At 36.3% G+C, this 21,969-nt stretch overlaps 1 protein-coding gene across 4 annotated transcripts in view; it reads left to right on the forward strand.

Annotated features, from left to right (window-relative positions):
* The window catches only part of Lars1 (leucyl-tRNA synthetase 1), a 64,063-nt gene that overhangs the window by 27,108 nt on the left and 14,986 nt on the right, over positions 1 to 21,969 (forward strand). For all 4 annotated transcript variants that reach the window (XM_021266161.2, XM_004854345.3, XM_087180630.1 and 1 more), the window contains 11 exons: positions 2,300 to 2,377; positions 7,082 to 7,167; positions 7,251 to 7,316; positions 7,411 to 7,493; positions 8,156 to 8,294; positions 8,940 to 9,152; positions 11,112 to 11,169; positions 12,140 to 12,203; positions 16,652 to 16,835; positions 18,263 to 18,353; positions 19,493 to 19,633. In XM_021266161.2, coding sequence (XP_021121820.1) covers positions 2,300 to 2,377; positions 7,082 to 7,167; positions 7,251 to 7,316; positions 7,411 to 7,493; positions 8,156 to 8,294; positions 8,940 to 9,152; positions 11,112 to 11,169; positions 12,140 to 12,203; positions 16,652 to 16,835; positions 18,263 to 18,353; positions 19,493 to 19,633 — 1,203 coding nt within the window. The remainder of the gene's footprint in view (positions 1 to 2,299; positions 2,378 to 7,081; positions 7,168 to 7,250; positions 7,317 to 7,410; positions 7,494 to 8,155; positions 8,295 to 8,939; positions 9,153 to 11,111; positions 11,170 to 12,139; positions 12,204 to 16,651; positions 16,836 to 18,262; positions 18,354 to 19,492; positions 19,634 to 21,969) is intronic.

The following is a 21,969-nucleotide window of genomic DNA, read 5'->3' on the forward strand; positions in this document are numbered from 1 at the left end:
CTTGTTTGCTTTTTTGTGGTACTGGGGATTGAATTACTGTTTTGATGTATGATAGTCCTTGGAATTTTCTTAATGATTTTGAAAAAATGAAAGAAAAATTGAGCGCAGTTTCAGTATTACATTGATTTGAAAGATTATGGTATTATGTTCTGTTTCTAAATTTTAATTTTTATTGTGTCTTTTGTCTAAGAATATTTTCAGAAATTACATTTTTTTTTACTCTATGAATCTCTAAGGGATAAATTTCTTGAGAAGATAAAATTAGTTCATATTGTTATACAGTAAACTCCAAAGATTTATTGGATACAGAATGCCTTCTCCTTTTCTATTTTTATTTTTTTGAGACAAGGTCTCGCTATGTAATTCAGGCTGGCCTTGAACTCACAGCGATCCTCTTGCCTCTGCCTCCTGACTGCTGGGATTGTAAGTGTGTCGTGTTTTTTTTTTTTTGGTACCAGGGATCAAACTCAGGGCCTTGTGCTTGTGAGGCATGTACAGTACCACTAAACTAAATCCCCAGCCCCCTCTTCTTTTGTTTTTAATTCAGGAGTTTATATTTTAGATAAGTAGTTTCTTATTAATTTACTTATTAATGTCTAATAACACTCAGGTAAGCACAACAAACATGTTCTGAGCCTCTCTTTTTTTCTGAATTGTGCATATTTTGATGTGGCTTAAATTTCCTTGGCTAGAGAAAGTAAAAATCTAACCAAGTTGTTAGCTGCTTAAGTTTGAAGTGAAGATTTTTTTTTTTTGGTACCGGGGATTGAACTGAGGACCTTGCACTTGGGAGGCAGGTGGTGGAACCACTGAGCTAAATCCCTGGCCCCAAGATTTTTTTTTTTCCTGCAGTGCTGGGGATTGAACCTAGGGCCCCATGCATGTGAGGCACTGAGCTATAGTCCCAGCCCTTGAAATGACGGTTTTTTTTCTGTTTTCTTTTTAAAAGGAGGAGAAGCTTATTTTGGCTCACAAAATGAAGATTTTTAAGGAGACTAATGAAAATACCTCTTATTTTTCTTTTCCTTATCTTCTAGATAACCAAGAATTAGTTATATGTCTTTTTAAATGACTTTTACATGTTAAGTTATAGTAAGAGCCAACACTTACATAGCACTTGCATATTAATTTACTTAACTCCTAAAAATAATTCTGTGAAGTAGGCACTGTTATCCCATTTTACAAATGAGGAAATGGAGGATAAAGAGATTAAGTAATTTACTCAAGATCAGCCAGATAGCCGCTGGCAGACCTGGGATTCAAACTTGGCAGTTTAGCTCCAGGATTTGGATTTTCTTTTTTCAAGTACTGGTGATCAGGCCCAGGATCTTGCATATGCTAGGCATGCTAAGCTATTTTGCCAGCCCTTTTTTATTTTTTGAGACAGGGTCTCACTAAGTTCTCCAGGCTTGCCTCAAACTTACTGTCCTCCTACCTTAGCCTCCAGAGTAGCTGAGATTGATTGTGTATCCCACCGTGGCTTGTAGGTTTTCTGTTTTAAACACTACACCATCATGATCATTAAGTATAACTTCATAATGATAGGTTAAGTAGATAGTGAAGCATTTGGTGAGAGGACTGGAAGGTCAAAAAAGAACATACCTCTTCCATGTAAAATTAAAACTATTGAGAGAGACACAATAGTCAGAGGCCAGAATCTAAACTTTATTACTAAAGAAAGCTATAAGGGCATTGTGGCTTTGATATATGGCAATAATGGTGAGCTCATACTTTGCCCTAGAATTAAATTTTCCCTATTGACTAAAAGGTAGAGTTGAAAAATAATAGACCTACAGCAGGCTTGTAGCAACCAGGTTTGGAAAGAGAAGGATAAATAGCACATATGTTTAGTTTCTTCTAAAACCATCAGAAATGAGGTGAGTTAGTATAGCAGAATCCTTTCCATGTAAAAGCTGAGAAGTGGAAGTGAGTGCTTCCTAATCACACTCACAATAGCTATGCCAGCTATTTCTGAAGAAAGACAAGTGTGTTATAAATATTGGTTGTCTAGGCTGGACTCAGTGGTACCCAGCACTCTTGAGAGGGTAAGGCAGGAGAATTGCAAGTTTGAGCCCAGCCTAGCCAACTGAGAGAACTAGTGGGATTCCATGTTTAAAAAAAAAGGGGCCTGGAGAGGTAGCTCAGTGTGAAAGCCCTGGATTCAATCTACATACCCTCCTTCCCCATTAGTTGTCTAGGCTATACCGAACTAATTATGGCTATAAATGTGATAAATTTCACACTATAACAAATTTTAATTGTTTTATTTGGGTTTTTTTACTCCTTCTCATCCTTTTAGGTAATGTTGGTGGATGGATTTAAAGGACAGAAAGTCCAAGATGTAAAGAAGACTATCCAGAAAAAGATGATTGATGCTGTAGGTGATAGGCTATCCTTTGAAGGCTATGTTGGGAGGACTGTTAACTAACGGACTTTACAGTGTTATTAGCAGTGAGTTCTATAGTAGAACCTGGAGCTGTATTAAAGTTATATTTATGGAAGAGTGCAGACCTATTTAGCAGAACATTCGACCTGTTAGGTTGTTGAAGGTAGCATTCTAAAGCATATACAGAGAACTTCAGTGATAACTTGCTGTTAGTAGCTATGTTAGATAAGACACTGATGCAGTAATTACATTCTTCTTTCTGTGGTGCTTTACTGTTGTTTTGTTTGTTTGTGGTACCGGGAATTGAACTCGGGACCTTGCACTTGCAAGGCAGGCGGCGGCACCGCTGAGCTAAATCCCTGGCCCAGTGGTTTACTGTTTACCTCTCCATTTTTGTTGTAGCTTTCTTTTATTTAGCTACTTAATTCTTTAAATTTTTAATTTTTAATAAGCCTATTAGGCTTATTTAAAATAAGAAAGCAGTGGTTTCCTCTCCCTTGTTTCACATTGTCTTAAATTTCTCTTCCTTGGAGGGAATGTTTCAACTATCTTATTTTAGTATTGATTTCCATTTCTCTTATGTTTTAAATGCTTATAGTGTAATTTTGGAATTTGATTTTTTTTAGGTTTAGGCATCAACCACTGACTTCCTACTAGGAAAGATAAAAATTAAGTCTTCCCGCCCCACCTTGGGTCTTCTCTGACATGTTTATATCTCATATGCGATCTTCCTAACATAGTTGTATTATAACTTATGTTACATTAATAATCATTGTTTATATTTTTGAGACATGGTTAGTTCAGTTGTGGTACACAGTGAGAATTTTCTTCTCCAAATTTTGGTTTTCACTGGAGTTAATAATTGTCTTTTAAAAAAAATTATCTTAAAATATACATATCAGTGTTCCCAAACTCTTTTCTGACTGTATATTTCTTTTCTCAGTCTCTTCAAACATAACAGAATGTTAATGGCCCCATCTTAGAGAGGGCCTTCTGCTTTAGTCAGGCCTGTTTGCTGGTACTGTCTTGGTATGCAGATGGCATGTGGGATGCTCCTCCTCCATTACTGAGAATTCCCTTTCCTTCTCTTAGTTAAATTTCTTGTTTACTTGATTGTTTGGCCTTTTCCCTGTTTTTTCTTTCATTTTGGTGAAGCTCTGTCTCTGGTAACTTTCCTGGAGAAAAGTTACCTGGAAGGTAAATTTTTGTGGCTTTCCATATTGAAAAATCTTTCTTTCAAATTTGTATTTGATTTCTTGGATAGAAAATTCTGTATTGGAAATCATTTTTCCTTAAAAATCTGAGTGCGTTACTCCATGGTCCTCTGGTTCACTGATGCTCTTAAGAAATCCAGTGCTGGTGGGTCCAGTGGTTCAGCCTGTAATCCCAGCTACTCGGGAGGTGGAGGCAGTAGGATCACAAGTTTGAGCCCAGTAAGGCCTTATATCAAAATAAAAATGAAAGCTTGGTGTGGTGGTGCACACCGGTACCCAGCATTCTGGTGAGGCAAGAGGATTGCTATGAGTTCACAGCCAGCCTGGGCTACATAGAGAATTCAGGATCAGGCTCACTATAGAGCAAGACTCTGTCTCAAAAAACAAGCAAACAAAATATATGTAAATAAAAAAGGGGCTGGAGATGTAGCTGAGAGGTAGAGTGCTTCCCTAGCACGAGTGAGACCCTAGGTTCAATCCCCAGTACTGAAAAAAAACCTAGCACTGGCTGGTTGTGTTGGTGTACGCCTGTACTCTCAGGTATTTGGGAAGTGGAAGCAGAGAATCCAAAACTATTCTGATAGTAACTGATGTTTGTTTTTTTGTTTGTTTGTTTGTTTTTGTTTTGGTACTGGGGTTCGAACTCAGGACCTTATGCTTGTGAGGCAGGCAGCAGAACCACTGAGCTAAATCCCTGGCCCTGTTTTGGTTTTTTGAGACAGGGTCTTGCTATATAGTCCAGGCTGGCCTTAAACTCACTGTGTAGCCTAGACCTGATAGTTTGGCCTCAAACTTGCAGCAGCCCTCCTGCCTCAGCCTCCCAAGTGCTGGGATTACAGGTGTGCACCACCATGCCTGGCAGTAACTTACATCTTTTGAAAGTCAGTTTTCTGCTTACACTAGAAGATTGTAGGATCTTTTTTTTTTTTCTTTCCTACGTTCTGAAATTTTATGATGATATGCCTTGGTACAGGTAAATTTTTACTTATTCTGTTGGTAGGCTTTTCTGGAAATTTGTGTTTTTCAATTTTGGGAGAAAATTTTAAAACACTTTTCCTTATTTTACCCCTTCTTCTTTATTTTTATTCATTCATTCATTTATTCTTTCTTTTTTTTTTTTTGAGACAGGGTCTTGCTCTGTAACAGTTCAGGCTATTCTTGAGCTCACTATGTAGTCCAGGCTGGCCTTGAACTTGTGGCAGTCCTCCTGCCTCAGCCTCCTGAGCACTGGGGTTACAGATATACACCACCATACCTGTCTTGTTCTTTATTTTCGCTTTCTGAGTTCTTATTCAGATATTGGACTTCTTGGACTCTGGGTATGCTTTTGCTCTTCTTTGTGAGAGTCCCTTAGCTTTTCTTCTTGAGTTTTAGATTTCTGACAACTCATTTTTTTTGCAGGACTGGGGATCGAACTCAGGACCTTGTGCTTGCCAGGCAGGCGCTGGTGACACTGAGCTAAATCTCTGGCCTCTCTGAGAACTCATTTTTAAAAAAATCTCTTTCACATAGAAATTTTCCAGTGTACAAAAAGTAGCGTGGTAGGATGAATTTCCTGTATGCCTGTCATTCAGTTTCAACACTTATCAACGTGGGGCCAGTTCAAGAGCTGAGTCTTGGGGCTGTGAGTATATTTCAGTGGTAGAGCATATGCTAATACACAAGGCCCTGAGCACCAAAAAGAGCTGATTTTTGTTTTTTGAATGATTTTTTTTATAGGATGCTGTTCTTGTTTCTTGAATGTGAAATCTTTTTTATTTTTCTGAATAAGATTGTTGATATCTAAGCTATTGAGTACAAAAGGAACCTCTTTGCTTGTGGGTAGGGCATTTCACTTGACTGTTCTGGGGGAGATCTGAAAAGGGCTGTTTGGGCTTTTGGGAAGCCCTGATATTTAGAGTTTTTAAATTCCCTACAGGATATTCTCCCAGGCTTTTGCTTAAAGGATCTAAACCAGTGCTGATGAAACTATGGCACACGTGCCCAGTGGGTTGTTCCTGTCATTGAAAACTCTTAAAAGGTTAGCCATCACTGGACTAACAACATTCTGGGAACTGAATGAGACAAGATTGGTACAGCTGAGTACCAACATGTGGTGTGCTGACTTTCACAGATCCCCTGTGTTTTACTATCATGTCCATAGTCTTGACTTTTGTCCCCTAGTTCAGGGAATTCTCCCTCCGGAGAGAATATACTTTTCATGTACTGCTAGCAGAGGGAGGGCCAGTCAGCTGTGTGCACAGTGTGGAATTAGGAGCTGGAGTTCTAACTCCTTCCTGAAAGACTTTAATGCCTCCTCTTTTCTTCCTCCTCTCGTTTCTACTTTCGGAGCCGTTTTATGCCACAAGTTCCTGCATCTTTTGGAGGTTTTGTAATGCAGACTGGATTGCTTTTCAGTATTCTCTCCTGCTGGCTTAGGATTTAGCAAGGTTTCTTTCTGCTAAAATAATTATCACTCATCCTGCTTTTTGGCTTCCAAAATCTGATATTATTTTCTTTTTCCATTCTTCTTGTCTTTGTAGATTCAGATAATTTAAAATAATTCTCTTTGTTGTCATTTATTTATAATTTTGAGGCATTAAATGTCTTTTTAGGGCCAGGGATTTAGTGCAGTGGTGCCACTGCCTGCCTCGAAAGTTCAAGGTCCCAAGTTTGATCCCTGGTATAAAAAAAACTTTCTTTTTTTTCTGGCAGGCACTGGAACCACTGAGCTAAATCCCCGGCCCTAAAAAAGTCTGTTTTTAATCAATTGTCTTTAAACCAAAAACTTGAGCTATTTAATTTCAGTATGAGATGCATTAAAAATATAAAGCATGAATTATTTTATGAATAGTGCTGAATTTTATTTAAAAATAATACTAACTTAGAATATTTGGGGCCATGTAATACATCAAGATTTGCTTACATTTTGTTAAAAATAAATTTGTGGGCAGTTTTCTAGTGGGGAATTTTTTAATACACTATAAATCTTTAGTAACAAGATTTAGTAATCTTTTTTTGTACCGGAGATTGAACTCGGGTCCTTGCACTTGTGCAGCAGGCAGCGAAACCACTGAGCTAAATCCCCGGCCCAAAGATTTAGTAATATTTAGTAACAAGATATTTCATGTTTAATCTTTATGTATTTTTTAAAGTAGTTATATACATTTAATTTTACTTATATTTTTATAAGAATAGAAAGTTGTCACATATAGGCTATCAAATCATAAGATATGAAACTGCTTTTTCATTTTTTACTGAAAGGGAATAGTCAGCTAGGGAAAGTGACTGCTTGAAGAAGTTGCACGTTTTTTTCAAACTTGACCATTGTATAAAAGGCAAAGCAGGTAAATTCAGCTATGAGAAGAGAGAATGCGTAATGAAAAATGGGTTTTAGTTACTAGAGATGTCATATTCTTTTAAAAATAATTTAAAAATCAATGTGAAAGGTGGAGATTGATTAGGCATAATATTTAATATATTTTTATTTATCTTCATTTAGGGAGATGCATATATTTACATGGAACCAGAGAAACAAGTAATGTCCAGGTCTTCAGACGAATGTGTGGTGGCTCTGTGTGACCAGTGGTTAGTCTTCTTTATAGCAAGAAAATTTCATTAGTCACTTTGCTCATCTCTGACCTTTAAAAAATGCATTTGTCCACTCCCAGGTACTTGGATTATGGAGAAGAGAACTGGAAAAAACAGACGTCCCAGTGCTTAAAGAACGTGGAGACGTAAGATGGGAGGAAATGAGAGAGGAGAAAGAAGACGAGAAATAGGAAAGATTGCACAGGTGACAGGAGACACTTTTTCTTTTGCTCTTTTTAGATTCTGTGAGGAGACCAGGAGAAATTTTGAAGCTTCCTTAGATTGGCTACAAGAACATGCTTGCTCCAGAACTTACGGCTTAGGTAAGCAAACTTGAAACATTTCTGTTTAGGTGGTTTTGCCAATTACACAGCACATATGCATTTTAATTGTTTTTTCCTCTCAATGTTTTCTCAATTGAAAGTGACAGGTTTTGGTAGAGGATAATCTAGGATACGGTCCCCTACCATCGATGTGATGGTAGAAATATGTCATCCATAACTCACATAGCTTTTCAGGTGATTTTTTTTTTTTTTTTTTTGCAATACCGGGGATCAAACTCAGGACTGGCCCTTGGGTGATTTTTTTAAATAAAAAGACTCCAGAGCTTTACTAGTTTATTTTTTGCCTATTCTTTTATTTTTATTAATCAAAAAGAATTTAAAAACTTCATAGCTGGTTATGGTGGCACGTGTCTGTAATCCCTGCTGTTGAGGAGGCTGATTCAGAAAGTTTACAGGTTTGAGGCCAACCTGGGCAATTTAGTGAGACCTTTTCTCAAAATAAAAACTGAAAAGGGCTAAGGATATAGTTCAGTGGTAAAGTGGTCCTGGGTTCAATCCCTGTACCACCAAAAGCAACATAAAGCAAAATGAACTTTCTTAAATAAGTAGCTTTGTAAAAGCCATTTTCTTGTTAAAAATGTGAATTGGGTGAATGATGTGTCTGCGGTTCCTCTAGTGTTCATTTTCTTTTTCTTTTCCAGGCACTCGCTTGCCTTGGGATGAGCAGTGGCTGATTGAGTCTCTCTCGGACTCCACGATTTACATGGCCTTTTACACAGTTGCACACCTGTTACAGGGGGATGACTTGCGTGGACAGGCAGAGTCCCCACTGGGGATAAGGTTGGTAAATAGTTAACACAAAGGAACAGAGTTTGTTAGTAAGCATTGTCATCTTTTGATTTATGTATTGAACAGTTTCTTTTATATTAGTTTTCTGAAGAGTTCATTTAGGAGAATTTTGTCACAATAGTTTTGGGTTTTTTACTATGAAATCAAGAAAAATTAACATATAGCCCCTCCTCTATTATTATTTTCCATTCTTCATTTTAATGGGAGCCCATTCTTATTTGTTACTATAACTACATTAAGAAAGATTTAACTTAAAAAATCTATTTGGGAGACAGGCTCAAGCATATAATACTTTTGTCATGTATAAAATTTATGTGAAATAAAATTTTTTAAAAATAGAAAAAAAAGATTCCTAGGTGGGCATGTTGTTACATGCCTATAATCCCAGCACTCTGGGAGACTGAGGCAGGAGGATCACAAGATCAAGTCTAGCTTGGGTGATTTAGCGACTGAGACTGTCTCAAAAAAAAAGAGGGGGCCGGGCATTTAGCTCAGTGGTTTCACCACCTGCTGTGCAGGTGCAAGGACCCAAGTTCGATCCCCCCATACCAAAAAAAAAAAAAGGCTGGGGATCTATTCAGTGGAAAGGTTCTGGGTTCAAATTGTAAATATATTTTTTGTTTTATTTTAATACAGACCACAACAGATGACTAAGGAAGTTTGGGATTATATTTTCTTCAAGGCTGCTCCGTTTCCTAAGACTCAAATCGCAAAGGAAAAATTAGATCAGTTAAAGCAGGAGTTTGAGTTCTGGTACCCTGTGGATCTTCGAGTCTCTGGCAAGGATCTTATTCCAAATCATCTTTCATATTGGCTTTATAATCATGTGGCTATGTGGACAGAACAAAGGTGAATGCTTAAATAGATATGGACTGAATTTATTGTCAACAGAGATCTTGTGGCTTCAAATATTTAAGAAATTATTGTGGAAGATCTAGCTAGATTTGCCAGTGACGTTACTTTGCTTATATTAATTTATACTAATGTAGAAAGCATGCCTTCTCTTATGTGTATAGAAATCCTCATAACCTACCTCAGGCTACCACAAGTCATATTTCAGATTCGTTGTTGGGGTGCTGGTAATTCATTTGACCTTTTAGATGCCAGAATATAAGACAGGTCTGCAGTGATAGGATTGGAAGGGACCTGCCCTGTATAGTTCAGGACCTCAAGAATCTAGCTTTTTAGCTGGTAGCAGTGTTCTGACTAGAATCTGGGTCCACATACTGTGTGGTTCCATTCTTTTCCCTCTTGACCCAGACGTATCTCTGCTTTTCCCTCTAGTTCCTCCAAATTCTATTTTATAAAATCAAAATAATATCATATGATTTCTTGTATTTAGATTTATATATATATATTTTTTCCCCTCAAGAATGATAGGAAGCTGGGTGTGGTGGTGCACGCCTGTGAGCCCAGCACTCAGGGGCCTGAGGCAGGAGGATCACTTTGAGTTTGAGGCCAGTGTGGGCTAAATAGTGAGACCTTGTTTCAAAAAAAAAGACAAAAAAAAAAATGAAGATTTTGAGGTACTAGAATAAAATAAGCCTAATGTTGTTCTTATACTACATATAATTTTTTCTCTATTGTTTAAAATGTAGTTTTAGCCAGGCACAACACATACCTGTAATTTCAGTTACTGGGAAGTTGAAGCAGGAGGATTACAAACTTGAGGCCAGCCGGGGTGACTTAGGTTGACTCTGTCTTGAAAAAAAGAGGGCCAGGATGTAGGTCAGTGATGACCTCCCCTGGATTCCTCAGTACTACCTAAAAAAAAAAGATCCACCTGAACAAGATTCAGAAATTGGGTGTATGGGCAATGATTAGATAAGCAAATAAACATCTTATTTATTTATTTATTTATTTATTTATTTTAAATAAACATCTTTTTAAAAAATGTATTTTTAGAGCAATTGGGTCTCTCAGAAGTAACTTTTACTAGTAAACAGAATCTTTATCCCTTTAAAGGCACCCTTTCTTTTTTTACATTTATTAGTTTTTTTAAAAAAATTACAGATAAGTAATAACATGAAGTGTTTCTGTCAGACACTTTTTAGGAACTGGTTTTATTCTCTCTATAACTTTTAGAGAAAGTCTTTTTATTATATCCACATTTTACAGACAGAAAATCTCACTGAATCAAAAAGAGTCAAGCACTCACCCAAAGCTGCCCAGATAGTAAGGGGCAGAGCCAGATGCGAACCAGAGTCTGGTCCAGAACTCTTGTTTTCATTTCCGGTGACCCATACAATCTCATTGCTAGAATGAAGGGATGAATGAATGAATGAATGAATGTAGTTTGAAAATGTAAAAATGAACTTTCACGTGTGATATTCTACTTCCCAAAGTTCATCACTGCTATTGGTTTCTTGGGATTACTCCTGGTAAAAATGTTTATGAATATACAGGCATCAGATATAATTTTAAATTCATGCAGTGATACCACATTATATACACTAGTCTCATTTTTTTCACATAATATATTTAAAAGATCTTTATAGTCATACTTTTATCCCTGTTTATATATTTAAAATAATTATATCATTGTACAGTATGCTGGTGTCATAATTTATATGATTTTTAAAAGGACTGCAGCTGGGGGTGTAACTCTTTGGTAAGGTGCTTGTCTAGCACGTGCGAGGCCCTGGATGCTGTCCCCAGGACTAAAACAAAAACAAACCAGGACTGCACTTAATATTTGTGGACATTATCTTAGCAAACTTTTATGAATCTATTAACATTTTCTTCAAAATTTTAAGTTTAAACCACAATCTTTCTTTAAATTTTGTCTTTAAACATTTACTTGTGAAGTGACAAATGGCCCAAAGCTGTGAGAGCAAATGGACATCTCCTCCTCAACTCTGAGAAGGTAAGGCTTGTTGCCTCTTGAAAGTGGACCCCCCCGCCCCCCATGCTGAGCATGTTGGTGCATGTCTGTAATCCCACCACTCTGGAAGGCTGAGGCAGGAGGATCACAAATTTTTGCCAGGTTTGTGCAGTTTGGTGGCTTAGTAAGACCCTGTCTCAGAATAAAAAGGTCTGGGGATGTAGCTCAGTGCATAGACCCTGGATTCAATCCCCAGTTAAAAAAAAAGATATTAAATCTATCTGAATATTGTTGTACTATATTGATTTTGTTAGAACAAGATATTTTATTGCCATAATTATATAAAATTGATGTAATAATCACCTCATTGGTATCACCAAAGTTATGCTAACATAAAAATTCTAAAACATTAAAGATTGCCAGTGCTTTTCTAGATGTGTGACCCAGGGCACAATTTAAACAACTATCTGTTGTTACTGTAATGACAAGAGGGTTGTTAAAATCCTAACTCTAGCCTCATGAGCTACCCCATTCCTCTTCTGAATGTCTCTGAGTACTCTAAAGCTCTTTCTTCTGTTAGCAGCGGAAGTGTTCTGTTTACAGTGGAATCGTTCCGCTTGCTGACCCCAGTTACCTGGGGCCTTGTAGGCCAATGGAAATCGCTGTGTCCTCAGTGTTAGACTGGAGATCCCTGTCTTGGCTTTGTCACCCAGACAAGTCACTTCATTGGATCACCTTCGGTTTTTGTGTCTTTAAAATTCATGTAAAGTTACTTTATGTTTTGTGTGCAATTTATTTTATTTCATTTTATCAGCAGTTCTAGGGATTGAATATAGGGCCTCGTGATGTTAAGCAAGTGCTCCACCACTGAACTACATCATCCTTTTTATTTTTGTGTTTCAAATTCCTTTTTTAAAATCTCATGATAGCCAACTTACTTAATTTTATTTGGCTGACTTGGCTTGTTTATATATATAGTTCTTAATCTCTGATCATTGACTTTCTGTTTTAGATGTCAAAATCCACAGGCAACTTCCTCACTTTGGGCCAAGCTGTTGACAAATTTTCAGCCGATGGTGAGTACAGTATGCATTTTTCTTGTTGCTGTCATATAGGTTCTGATTCTCCTTAGATTACACAAGACAAGGTAATTAATGTTTTAATTTTTCTCTTTTAACAAAATTTTTAAATATTCATATTTTCTTTGTGGATAAATGTAACATTTACATCTGTTCAGGAATAAATTACATCTGAGGTTAAAGTCATCTTTTAAATGAGACTCACTATAATTTTAATTACTAAGATTCTAGGGTTGTTGTAGGAAGCTTTTCCAAGATACTTTCTTCTGTTTTTGATACTTTCATAGATGATTCGAACCTGGGAACATTTCTTTTCAGAAAAAAAATATTTTGCCTGGCCTCAGCACTGATACATTTTAGTAGTATTTCATGAAGAAAAGAAATGTACAGTACTGAGTATTCTGAAGGAACCATTCTTTTCTTATTTAGCTAATCGTTATCATGGTACTGTTTTTTTGATACTGGGGATTGAACTCGGGACCTTGCACTTGCAAGGCAGGCGCCGGAACCACTGAGCTAAATCCCCGGCCCATCATGATACTTTTTGTTGCTCGTGGCTGGCTCATTTGGAGTTCTTGGTTTCTTTTTATTGGAAATGAACTATTTTTACTCCTTGGAATATATTTTAGAAATATGCATTGCTTTTGAGTAGGTAATACATTCATAGGATTTGAAATTCAGAAAACATAAAAAGTGTGTGCTTTGAAAATACTCCCTTTTCTAAGCTCCTCACTATCTAGTTGACAGAATCATCAGTTTCTCCACATGCATAGCTCTCATACTTCGCTAGTGAGAATGCAAATTTGATACAGCCTTCCTGGAGACAAATTTGGCAATTTTCAACAAAATTTATCTTTTTTTTCTGTTATGGTACTGGTGATTGAATCCAGGGCCTTTGCAGTGAGCTATATTCCCAGCCCTTTTTTATTTTTTATATTGAGACAGAGTATCACTGAGTTGCCCAGACTGGTCTCAAACTTTTGACCCTGCTACCTTAGCTTCCCAGAGTGCTGGATCACAGGTACGCGCCACCATGCCCAGCTCTCTTTTTAGCCCAACAGTTCCACTTCTAGTTATTTACCCTGAAGCCGTACCTCCAACAGTGCAAAAATATATCCATTATTTACTGTAGCATTGTTTGTTGTTGGAAAATATTATAATCACTCAAGTGCCTTTTTATGGGAAGGTGAGTGAATAAACTATTGTACAACTTCATAGTGGAGTACTGTGTAGTTGTTAAAAACAAGATCTTGAAATCACTATATCTTTTATAGAGATCTTTCTCATTTTTGTTTTCAAACAATTATATAGTATATATAATTATATATATGAGTATATATATATTTAAATGATTATATAGCATATATGATTACATATAAAACATGTCTTATATGTTACATATTATATATGTGTATAATACATACACACACACACACACACACATATATTTTGGTACTGGGAATTGATCTCAGGGACCCCTTGTTGCACTGAGCTATATCTCCAGCCTTTTTTTTTTTTTTTTTTTTTGAAACAGGATCTTTAAGTTGCCTAGGCTGACCTTGAACTTGGGACTCCTCTTGCCTTAGCTTCTTGAGAAGCCAAGATATACTTTTAAAGTGACAGCAAAACAAAATCAAAAAAGTAAACTGTGCAAAAGACTAATTTATCATGCCACTTAGTAAAATAACAGATATAAATATATGCAAGTACTAATATTTTTTTTGGTACTGGGGATTGAACTCCGGTGCTTGTGCTTGTGAGGCAAGCGGCAGAACCACTGAGCTAAATCCCTGGCCCGCAAGTACTAATTTTTAAAAAGGACACTAGGATGATAAGCTAGAAACCAGACAGATTAGTTATCTGTGGGATAGATGGACTTGGACAGAATGGAAATTGGCTATTAAAGACTAACTACTCTGAGTCTATCTTTTTGTACCTGTGACTCCTAGAACCATAGTAATTATTCTTGTACTACATAATAAGAGCCTGTCTCAAAAACAAAACAAAAATCTGGTATTTCTAGATACTGTTCTCCTAGAAAAGGAACCAGGACTCTTAGGAGAGGTGATTAATTCAAGGGCTGAGGAAGGGAAAATACAAAATGAATGGGGAACATCTCGAAAATGAAGAAGTGCTTAAAAAGGATGGGGATTTGTTGTTTTTTTGCATTGGTTGGGATTGAACCCTGGGCCTTGTGCTTACTAAGCAAGTGCTTTACCACTGAGCTACATCCCCAAGCCCTAGATGGGGACATGTTGAAAGGACGCAAGAACCAACTGGAAGGAGTTTCCAGTGACCCATGCTAGGACAATTTAGAAAACATAGTAAATAATGATAGTACTGGATTATAATCCAATGAGTAAAATAAATTCTAAAATCAGCTGGGCATGTAATCCCAGCACTCAGAAGGCTGAAGCAGGGTTGCTGCAAGTTCAAGGCCATCCTGGGCTACACAGTTGAAGGCCAGCCTGAACTATGTAGTCTGTCGCAGTCCCTCTGCCCCCCTCCCCCAAAATCAGTAGGGTAGTAGGGACATTTTCCTTTGAAGTCTCATTAATAAATGTGGAAATACTGAGTGAAATATAAAAGTACCATTAGATGAGCAACATGATCATAATTATTATAGGCAGGATTCATCAATGGTTGCTAAAATTAGTGAGTGAAAATTTCAGAAGAACAGGGTATTTGCATATTCTTAAGATTATTTCTCTCCAGATACTTATTAGTTAAAAAGGGAAAAATAATAGTTTCAAAATGGAGAAACTTGGTGCGTACCATCTTATTAACCAAGTGATAAAGATTAGTAAACTGGTGGTAAGTAATACCAATATCATGTACTTTCCTAGAGTACCCTGAGAGGGACACAGCATCTGTTTTGTGTTATTTGTGTTACCCTTACAAAAGTTTAACCTCAATTAATCATGAGGAAATATTGAACAAAAATAAAGTTGAGAGCAGTTCTGTTAAAAGGTATTCATTAGAGGGCCGGGGATTTAGCTCAGTGGTTTCGCCGCCTGCTGTGCAAGCACAAGGACCCGAGTTTGATCCCCGGTACCAAAAAAGAAAAAAAAAGTATTCATTAGAAGTGTCAGGGTCAGGAAAGGCAAGGAAAGACTGAGAAGTTGTCACAGATTTGAAGAGATAAGGGGACACAAGAATTAAATCCAATGTGGAATTCTGAATTGGATTCTGGAATAGAGAGAGGAAAACATTGGAAAAGGTCTCATTTGGTTTAGTATTGGACTAATGTTAACTTCCTGGCTTTGATACTGTAGTTATATGTTGTAAACATTTATGAAGCAGGCTGAATGATACATTTGTTCTCTGTATTGCTTTTTATATTTTTTTCTGTAAATATGAAGTTACTTTAAAAAGCTAAAAATTTTTTTTTTTTTGGTACCAGGGATCGAACTCATGACCTTGTGCTTGTGAGGTAGGCTCCGGTGCCACTGAGCTAAATCCTTGGCCAGTTCTTTTACTTTCTTGTATATTCTGAAAGACAGTTAATGCACACCTAGCTCAATGTTACAAGTTCTCGTCTTCTGTCTTTAAGACGCAGAGGATAGCATACTGCATAAATTGTTTCTGTACTTTGCTGTTTTCACTTAACAGTTCGTATTGAGACTATTCCATATTGGAGCATAATGTGTTTCTTTTTTTTCAGCAATACAATGTTTCATTCTAGTGATATGTCTGGTAGTGTATTTAATAGTCTTATTAGAATATTTTCTTGGGCCAGGGTTTTAGCTCAGTGGTGCCGCCACCTGCCTCACAAGGGCAAGGTCCCCAGTTCAATTCCCGGTACCAAAAAAAAAAAAAAAAGAATATTTTCAAATGGAAAGTTTTGATAGTACTAAGAAATGAGAATCAAGAAACTAAAGTTTAATTTACAAAAAACTTGGGAGAACCTAATTTTAGGACTGAGAAATTAAATATAATTTGTGTAACAGGATACCAGTGTGTGATCTCATGCATTAAATATTATAATGTTTTGCTACCTCTAAATGAGGCTGAGATGTTGATAGGGAAATCACAAAGAAATGTGTATCCCATTTATCGTTTTCTTCCTGTGCCTCATTAAAGATTACTTTATCTCATATCTCAACATGACTCAGAAGAAACATATACTATGCAGATTGATACAGATGGTTCAAATATTTCAGCAACATAGTTATAGACCCTACTGCTATTGGTGATTTTATTTTTGTTGTTGATCTAGGACAGTACTTTAAAACATTTGTTATTTCTTTTTTTTTTTTCCAGTACTGGGGATTGAATTTAGGACCTTGAACTTACAAGGCAGGCGTGGCACCACTGAGCTAAATCCCCCGCCCTAATGTTATTTCTTAATTTATACCTGGGGTTTGTACTGTACCCAGGTGGGTGTACGATTGATACTCATTAACTGTGTTTTAATTCATTGATACTTTTTTCCCTTCCTTCAGGAATGCGCCTGGCTCTGGCTGATGCTGGTGACACTGTTGAAGATGCCAACTTTGTGGAAGCCATGGCAGATGCAGGTATTCTCCGTTTGTACACCTGGGTGGAATGGGTGAAAGAAATGGTTGCCAACTGGAACAGCCTAAGAAGTGGTCCTGCCAGCACTTTCAATGATAGAGTTTTTGCCAGGTAATCTATGGGTCCCAAACATTTTGTAGAGTTGTCTTTTTTTTCCCCCTAAAATAAATTAGATGATAATGATGGCTATTATTCATTGAAGACTTACTTGTACCAGGCATGATGCTAAATACTTTGCATCCATTGTCTGGTTTTAGCCTCCAAGCACTCTTATAACGGTATTACTTCTCTGCTCTGTGGATAAAGAAACTGAACCTTAGGAAAATTAAATACTTTACTAAATACCTGGAAGCTAGTATTGAAAACTTGGAGGGCCGGGGATTTAGCTCAGTGGTACCGTGTCTGCCTTGCAAGCAAAAGGTCCTGAGTTTGATCCCTGGTACCAAAAAAAAAATAAAAAATAAAAATAAAATAAAAAAGAAAACTTGGGATATGAACTTGTTTTTGTCTTTTTTTTTTGAGACCTGGTCTCCCTGTGTTGTCCAGGGTGGCCTTAATCTTGTGATCATCCTGCCTTAGCACCTCCCAAGTAGGTAGGATTACAAGGATGTGTTATTCTGTCTCTAAAACCTGTTCCTGTTTTTATAACCATTTTTATGGGCTGTCTTGTATTAGAGTAGGGCAGAATGATTAAAGGAAAAGTAGGTTAAAAGAAATGGAGAAAAGTTTTTTTAAATTCAAAAGACATTGTCAACCTCTTCATATCAGGAGCTGTCCTAAGCACTGGTGTTACAAAGGTAAGACAGAATTCTTAAAGCCTATACTCTTAGTACTTGAAAGGCTGAGTCAGAAGGATCACTGTGAGTTTGAGGCCAGCCTGAACTGCATAATAAGACCTTGTCTCAAAAAAAAATGGACAAAATTCTTGTCTAGCAGGAGAGACAAACATTCAACCCATTGTAAATGCAATAATAAGGATAAAGATAATTCTGAGATGTATGGATTCTGGGTTTCTTGAAAAATAAATAAAAGGAAAGAGCATGTATAAGACATGGAAAGGGTTTGATATTTGACTTTCAGCATGTGGAGGGGAGAGGTAGAAGATTAAAAAAAAAGATTGGTACCAAAATAGGCCAAATTAAGAAGTGCTTGAGGTGGTAGTGCAAATCTTTTTCTAGTGTCCAGTATCAGTTATTTACAATGCAGTAATTAAAGGCTGGCTATAACCTTAGTTAAGTTCTTTTCATGTTGTATTTGAGCTTCATAATAAAGCTTCTATCAAGGAATTTTAAAACATGCATTATTAACTGTTATCATAAATAGGAACCCTAAAAGATAGTGGTACAGTACTCAGGGTGGATACACAATAGAGTGACTATAATAGTTTTAAAGAGCACAAAGACTGCTTTGTATTGAGCAATTTGAAATGTTTCAGATACTCTCATTTTACTTATTAGTATATGCAACAGCTTTATATATATATATACATATATATAAAATTGTCTTTAAACCCAATGACCTTTTTTCCTATTCAATAGTGAAATGAATGCAGGAATTATAAAAACAGATCAAAACTATGAAAAAATGATGTTTAAAGAAGCTTTGAAAACAGGGTTTTTTGAGTTTCAGGTATGCTATTCTTTTGGTATGTATAAAACATGTGAAAGTGAATATGATGTGTTTTCCCCCTTTTTTATTCCTACTATAACATAATTGTATGTCTAACATGCAGAATGAAAATCTTGCCAAGCTTTTAAGTTCTTCAATAAGTTGTGATTCTTAAGTAATTTCTTTGATATTTTTTCTTTGTATCATTTACTATAAAAAAATTCTTCATTTAGGGGCCAGGGGTTTAGCTCAGTGGTTCCGCCGCCTGCATTGCAAGTACAAGGTCCTGAGTTCGATCCCCGGTAACAAAAAAATAAAAAAAATTATAAAATATTCTTCATTTGATCCTTGAGCATTAATAAGATTAAGTCTTAATTATCTGCCTCAGATTCCAGATGTGTGTGCATGTGGTGTTGGGGATTGAGCCTAACGCTTCGTGCATGCTAAGTAAGCACTTTATCATGAGCTACATCTCTAATCCAAGGAAAACATTTTTAAATTGATAAAATGAAGGCAAAATTATAATTAATTGCTGTTAATTTGAAAGCAAATATTTTTACATGTTTTCCACAAGGTGTCAGTATTTACTCAAGTTTTCAAGTGGTTAGAGTAAGAATCCAACTTTACTTGATTAATTTTGTAAAATGTCACAAATGTATCGGGTTTATGTAACTTTGTTTTCAGAGACAAATAAAGATAGGTGGTTAAATAAAGATAGGTGCTGAGCATATCAATGTGTTGTATTCATAGTATTTTTTTTTATATTTAATATTTTATATGGGCTGGGGATTTAGCCCAGTGGTGCTGCCGCCTACCTTGCAAGCATAAGGTCCCTAGTTCAATACCTGGTACCAAAAAAAAATTTTTTATTGTTCAGAGCATTTACCCTTCGTACACAGTTAAAGTTGTTGAACTTTTTTGTTTCAGTTATAGAAAGCCTTTTTACATATTTTTTCTCAAAAATCATTAATATAAAGCTGGACTATCCTTTGGACAAAGATTGATCATACATTTACTTGCAAATTCAAAAGATAAAATATAATTATTACAGAATTTTAAAAGACTAAAATCCTAAAATGCTTTGAAACCAAGATGCTGAATTTTTTTCTTTTATTTTAAAGTAAAATGAAAGGAATGGTAAATAATTTCAAATTTTATAGGCCGCGAAAGATAAGTACCGTGAATTGGCAATAGAAGGGATGCACAGAGAACTTGTGTTCCGGTTTATTGAAGTTCAGACCCTTCTCTTGGCTCCATTCTGTCCACACTTATGTGAGCACATCTGGACACTCCTGGGAAAGGTACCTTTATTGTAATAAAATGTTGTAATGGTGTAAAATTTTGGCTTTATTAAGTCTTCTGATATTTACTGTATTTGGCTCTGTTAAGAGAAGAAAAAGCTGAAAATAGCATAGTATTTTAGGAATAATACTAAATTTATCATTATAATTATTACAATAGGTTAAAACATCTACATAAGACAGGCAGGTCATATATGTGCCTTTATTGGTTAATGCCCAATGCATGTATTATGAAAATGTGATCATGTGTCTATTATTGTCCACCTAATTCTCATCTCTTGGGAAATGAAGTACATTTAAATGTCTATATAATAATTGTTCTTCCAACTGCTAAAAAAGGGAAAATATTGAGAATGTTATAAACAGCTGTTATAAGCTGCTTATAAACAAAGAACCACATAAATATTACATAAATATTCTTGTTTTATACAAAATTCTTGGCATGTATAAGACTGCATATTCAGGGATATTATATTAGCCTTCTTACTGTGAAGATAAATTCAATTATTTCTCCCAGGCTTGCAGATAAATAGATTGGCTGGTTTAATAACTCCTTTCCAAAGAGCCAAACACCCTCACTGGAGGAAAGATAGCCTCTTTAATTGTGCTGGAAAAATTGGGTTTCAACTTGCCAAAGAGTAAAAACAGACCTATATCTCTCACCATGCACTAAACTAAAATCGAAATGGATTAAAGATCTAAATATTAAAACAGAAATGCTGAACCGGCTGGAACAGAGGTTAGATAGAACTCTTGAAGACATTGGTGTAGGAAAAGATTTTATGAACAAAATCTGAGTTGCCCATGAACTAGCACAAACAATCAAAAAGTGGGATCTCTTCTTTCTAAAAGGCTGCAGAGCAAGAGAAACCACCAACAGAGTGAAGAGACAACCCACAGTGTGGGAAAAAATTTTCACCAGCTGTTCCTCAGACAAGGTCTACTATCTAGAATCTATAAAGAACTTAAATAAGTCAGATCTCCCAAATATAAAGACCCAGTCCAAAAATGGGCATCTGAAATGAACAGATGTTTCTTAAAGAAATAAAAGCAGCAAATAAACATATGAAAAAATGCTCAACATCACTGGTCATTGGAGAGATGCAAATGAAAACAACGCTGAGATTCCACCTCACCCCAGAAAGAATGGCTGCTATCAAGAAATCAACCAATAGCAAATGCTGGCAGGGCTGTGGGGAAAGAGGAACACTGCTCCACTGCTGTTGGGAGAGTTGACTGGTGCAACCACTGTGGAAATCAGTATGGAGATACCTCAGAGAACTAGGACTGGAAGTCCCATTTGACCCAGCTATTCCCTTGCTGGGTATATTCCCCAAAGAATTAAAAGAATCATACCACAGTGATATATGCGCACCCATAGCAGCACATAGCAGCACAGTTTGTAATAACTAAAACTTGGAAATAGCCCAAATGCCCATCAACTGGAGACTGGATAAAGAAAATGTGGTTTTTTAATAAAATGAAGTACTACTCAGCCATAAAGAACGAGAAACTAGAGACATTTTTGTAGCTAAATGGATGCACATTGAGGCGATACTCAAGTGAAATAAATAGGACACACGTGTAAATACCAAATAGTTTCTCTGGTGTGAGAAACTGAAAGTGTAAATAAGGACTAAAAGGCATAATAGATAATGTGAAATAGGAAGAAAAGGGGCAAAGGGGAAGGGGAAATGGGAGGGGTAGAGGAAAGGAAAGAAGGGAATGGAATTAATATGAGAAAATGAAAAAATGGAAACAAAGTCTTTGTAAATAGGGAGTGATGGAGGGGTTGAAGGGAGGGCAGGGGAAGGGGGAAAAATAAGAACCAAGAGACATTATGTAAAGGTACAAATTTCTGATGATGAATGTCATTATATTGTATAACTAAAATGTACCAATAAAATTAAATTAAAAAAAACTCCTTTCCAACCTTACTAGCCAGGTTTTCTATTTTTTGTGCATGAAAGATCCAAAAATGTACTCATGATCTATATACTGAATAGATATACTTTGGTTATTGGCTGTATTAATAGGATTAAAAACTGAGTATGCATAATTTATATAATGATTAAATTTGGCAAATTAACATTACATAATTTTCTTTGAAAGTGAGCATATGTGTGTGGGTATTAATATGTTCGTACAAATGGATGCTAATTAAGAATGTGGAGTCAGACTTCACAGCTTGAATTCTAGGGAACATTAGATCAGGGGCTGTGGAAGTGTGATATGTGTAGTCAGGTTTAAACTTCGAGCACACAGTTACAGTTGGAGGCTTGGTATAAAACTAAGCAAGAACTGTAAAATAGTTGTACTGAACAACTAATTTCACT

The sequence above is a fragment of the Heterocephalus glaber genome, unplaced genomic scaffold, assembly GCF_053883595.1.
Source record: "Heterocephalus glaber isolate CG9 unplaced genomic scaffold, H.glaber_assembly_v1.0 deba00001463, whole genome shotgun sequence".
Taxonomy (NCBI): domain Eukaryota; kingdom Metazoa; phylum Chordata; class Mammalia; order Rodentia; family Bathyergidae; genus Heterocephalus; species Heterocephalus glaber.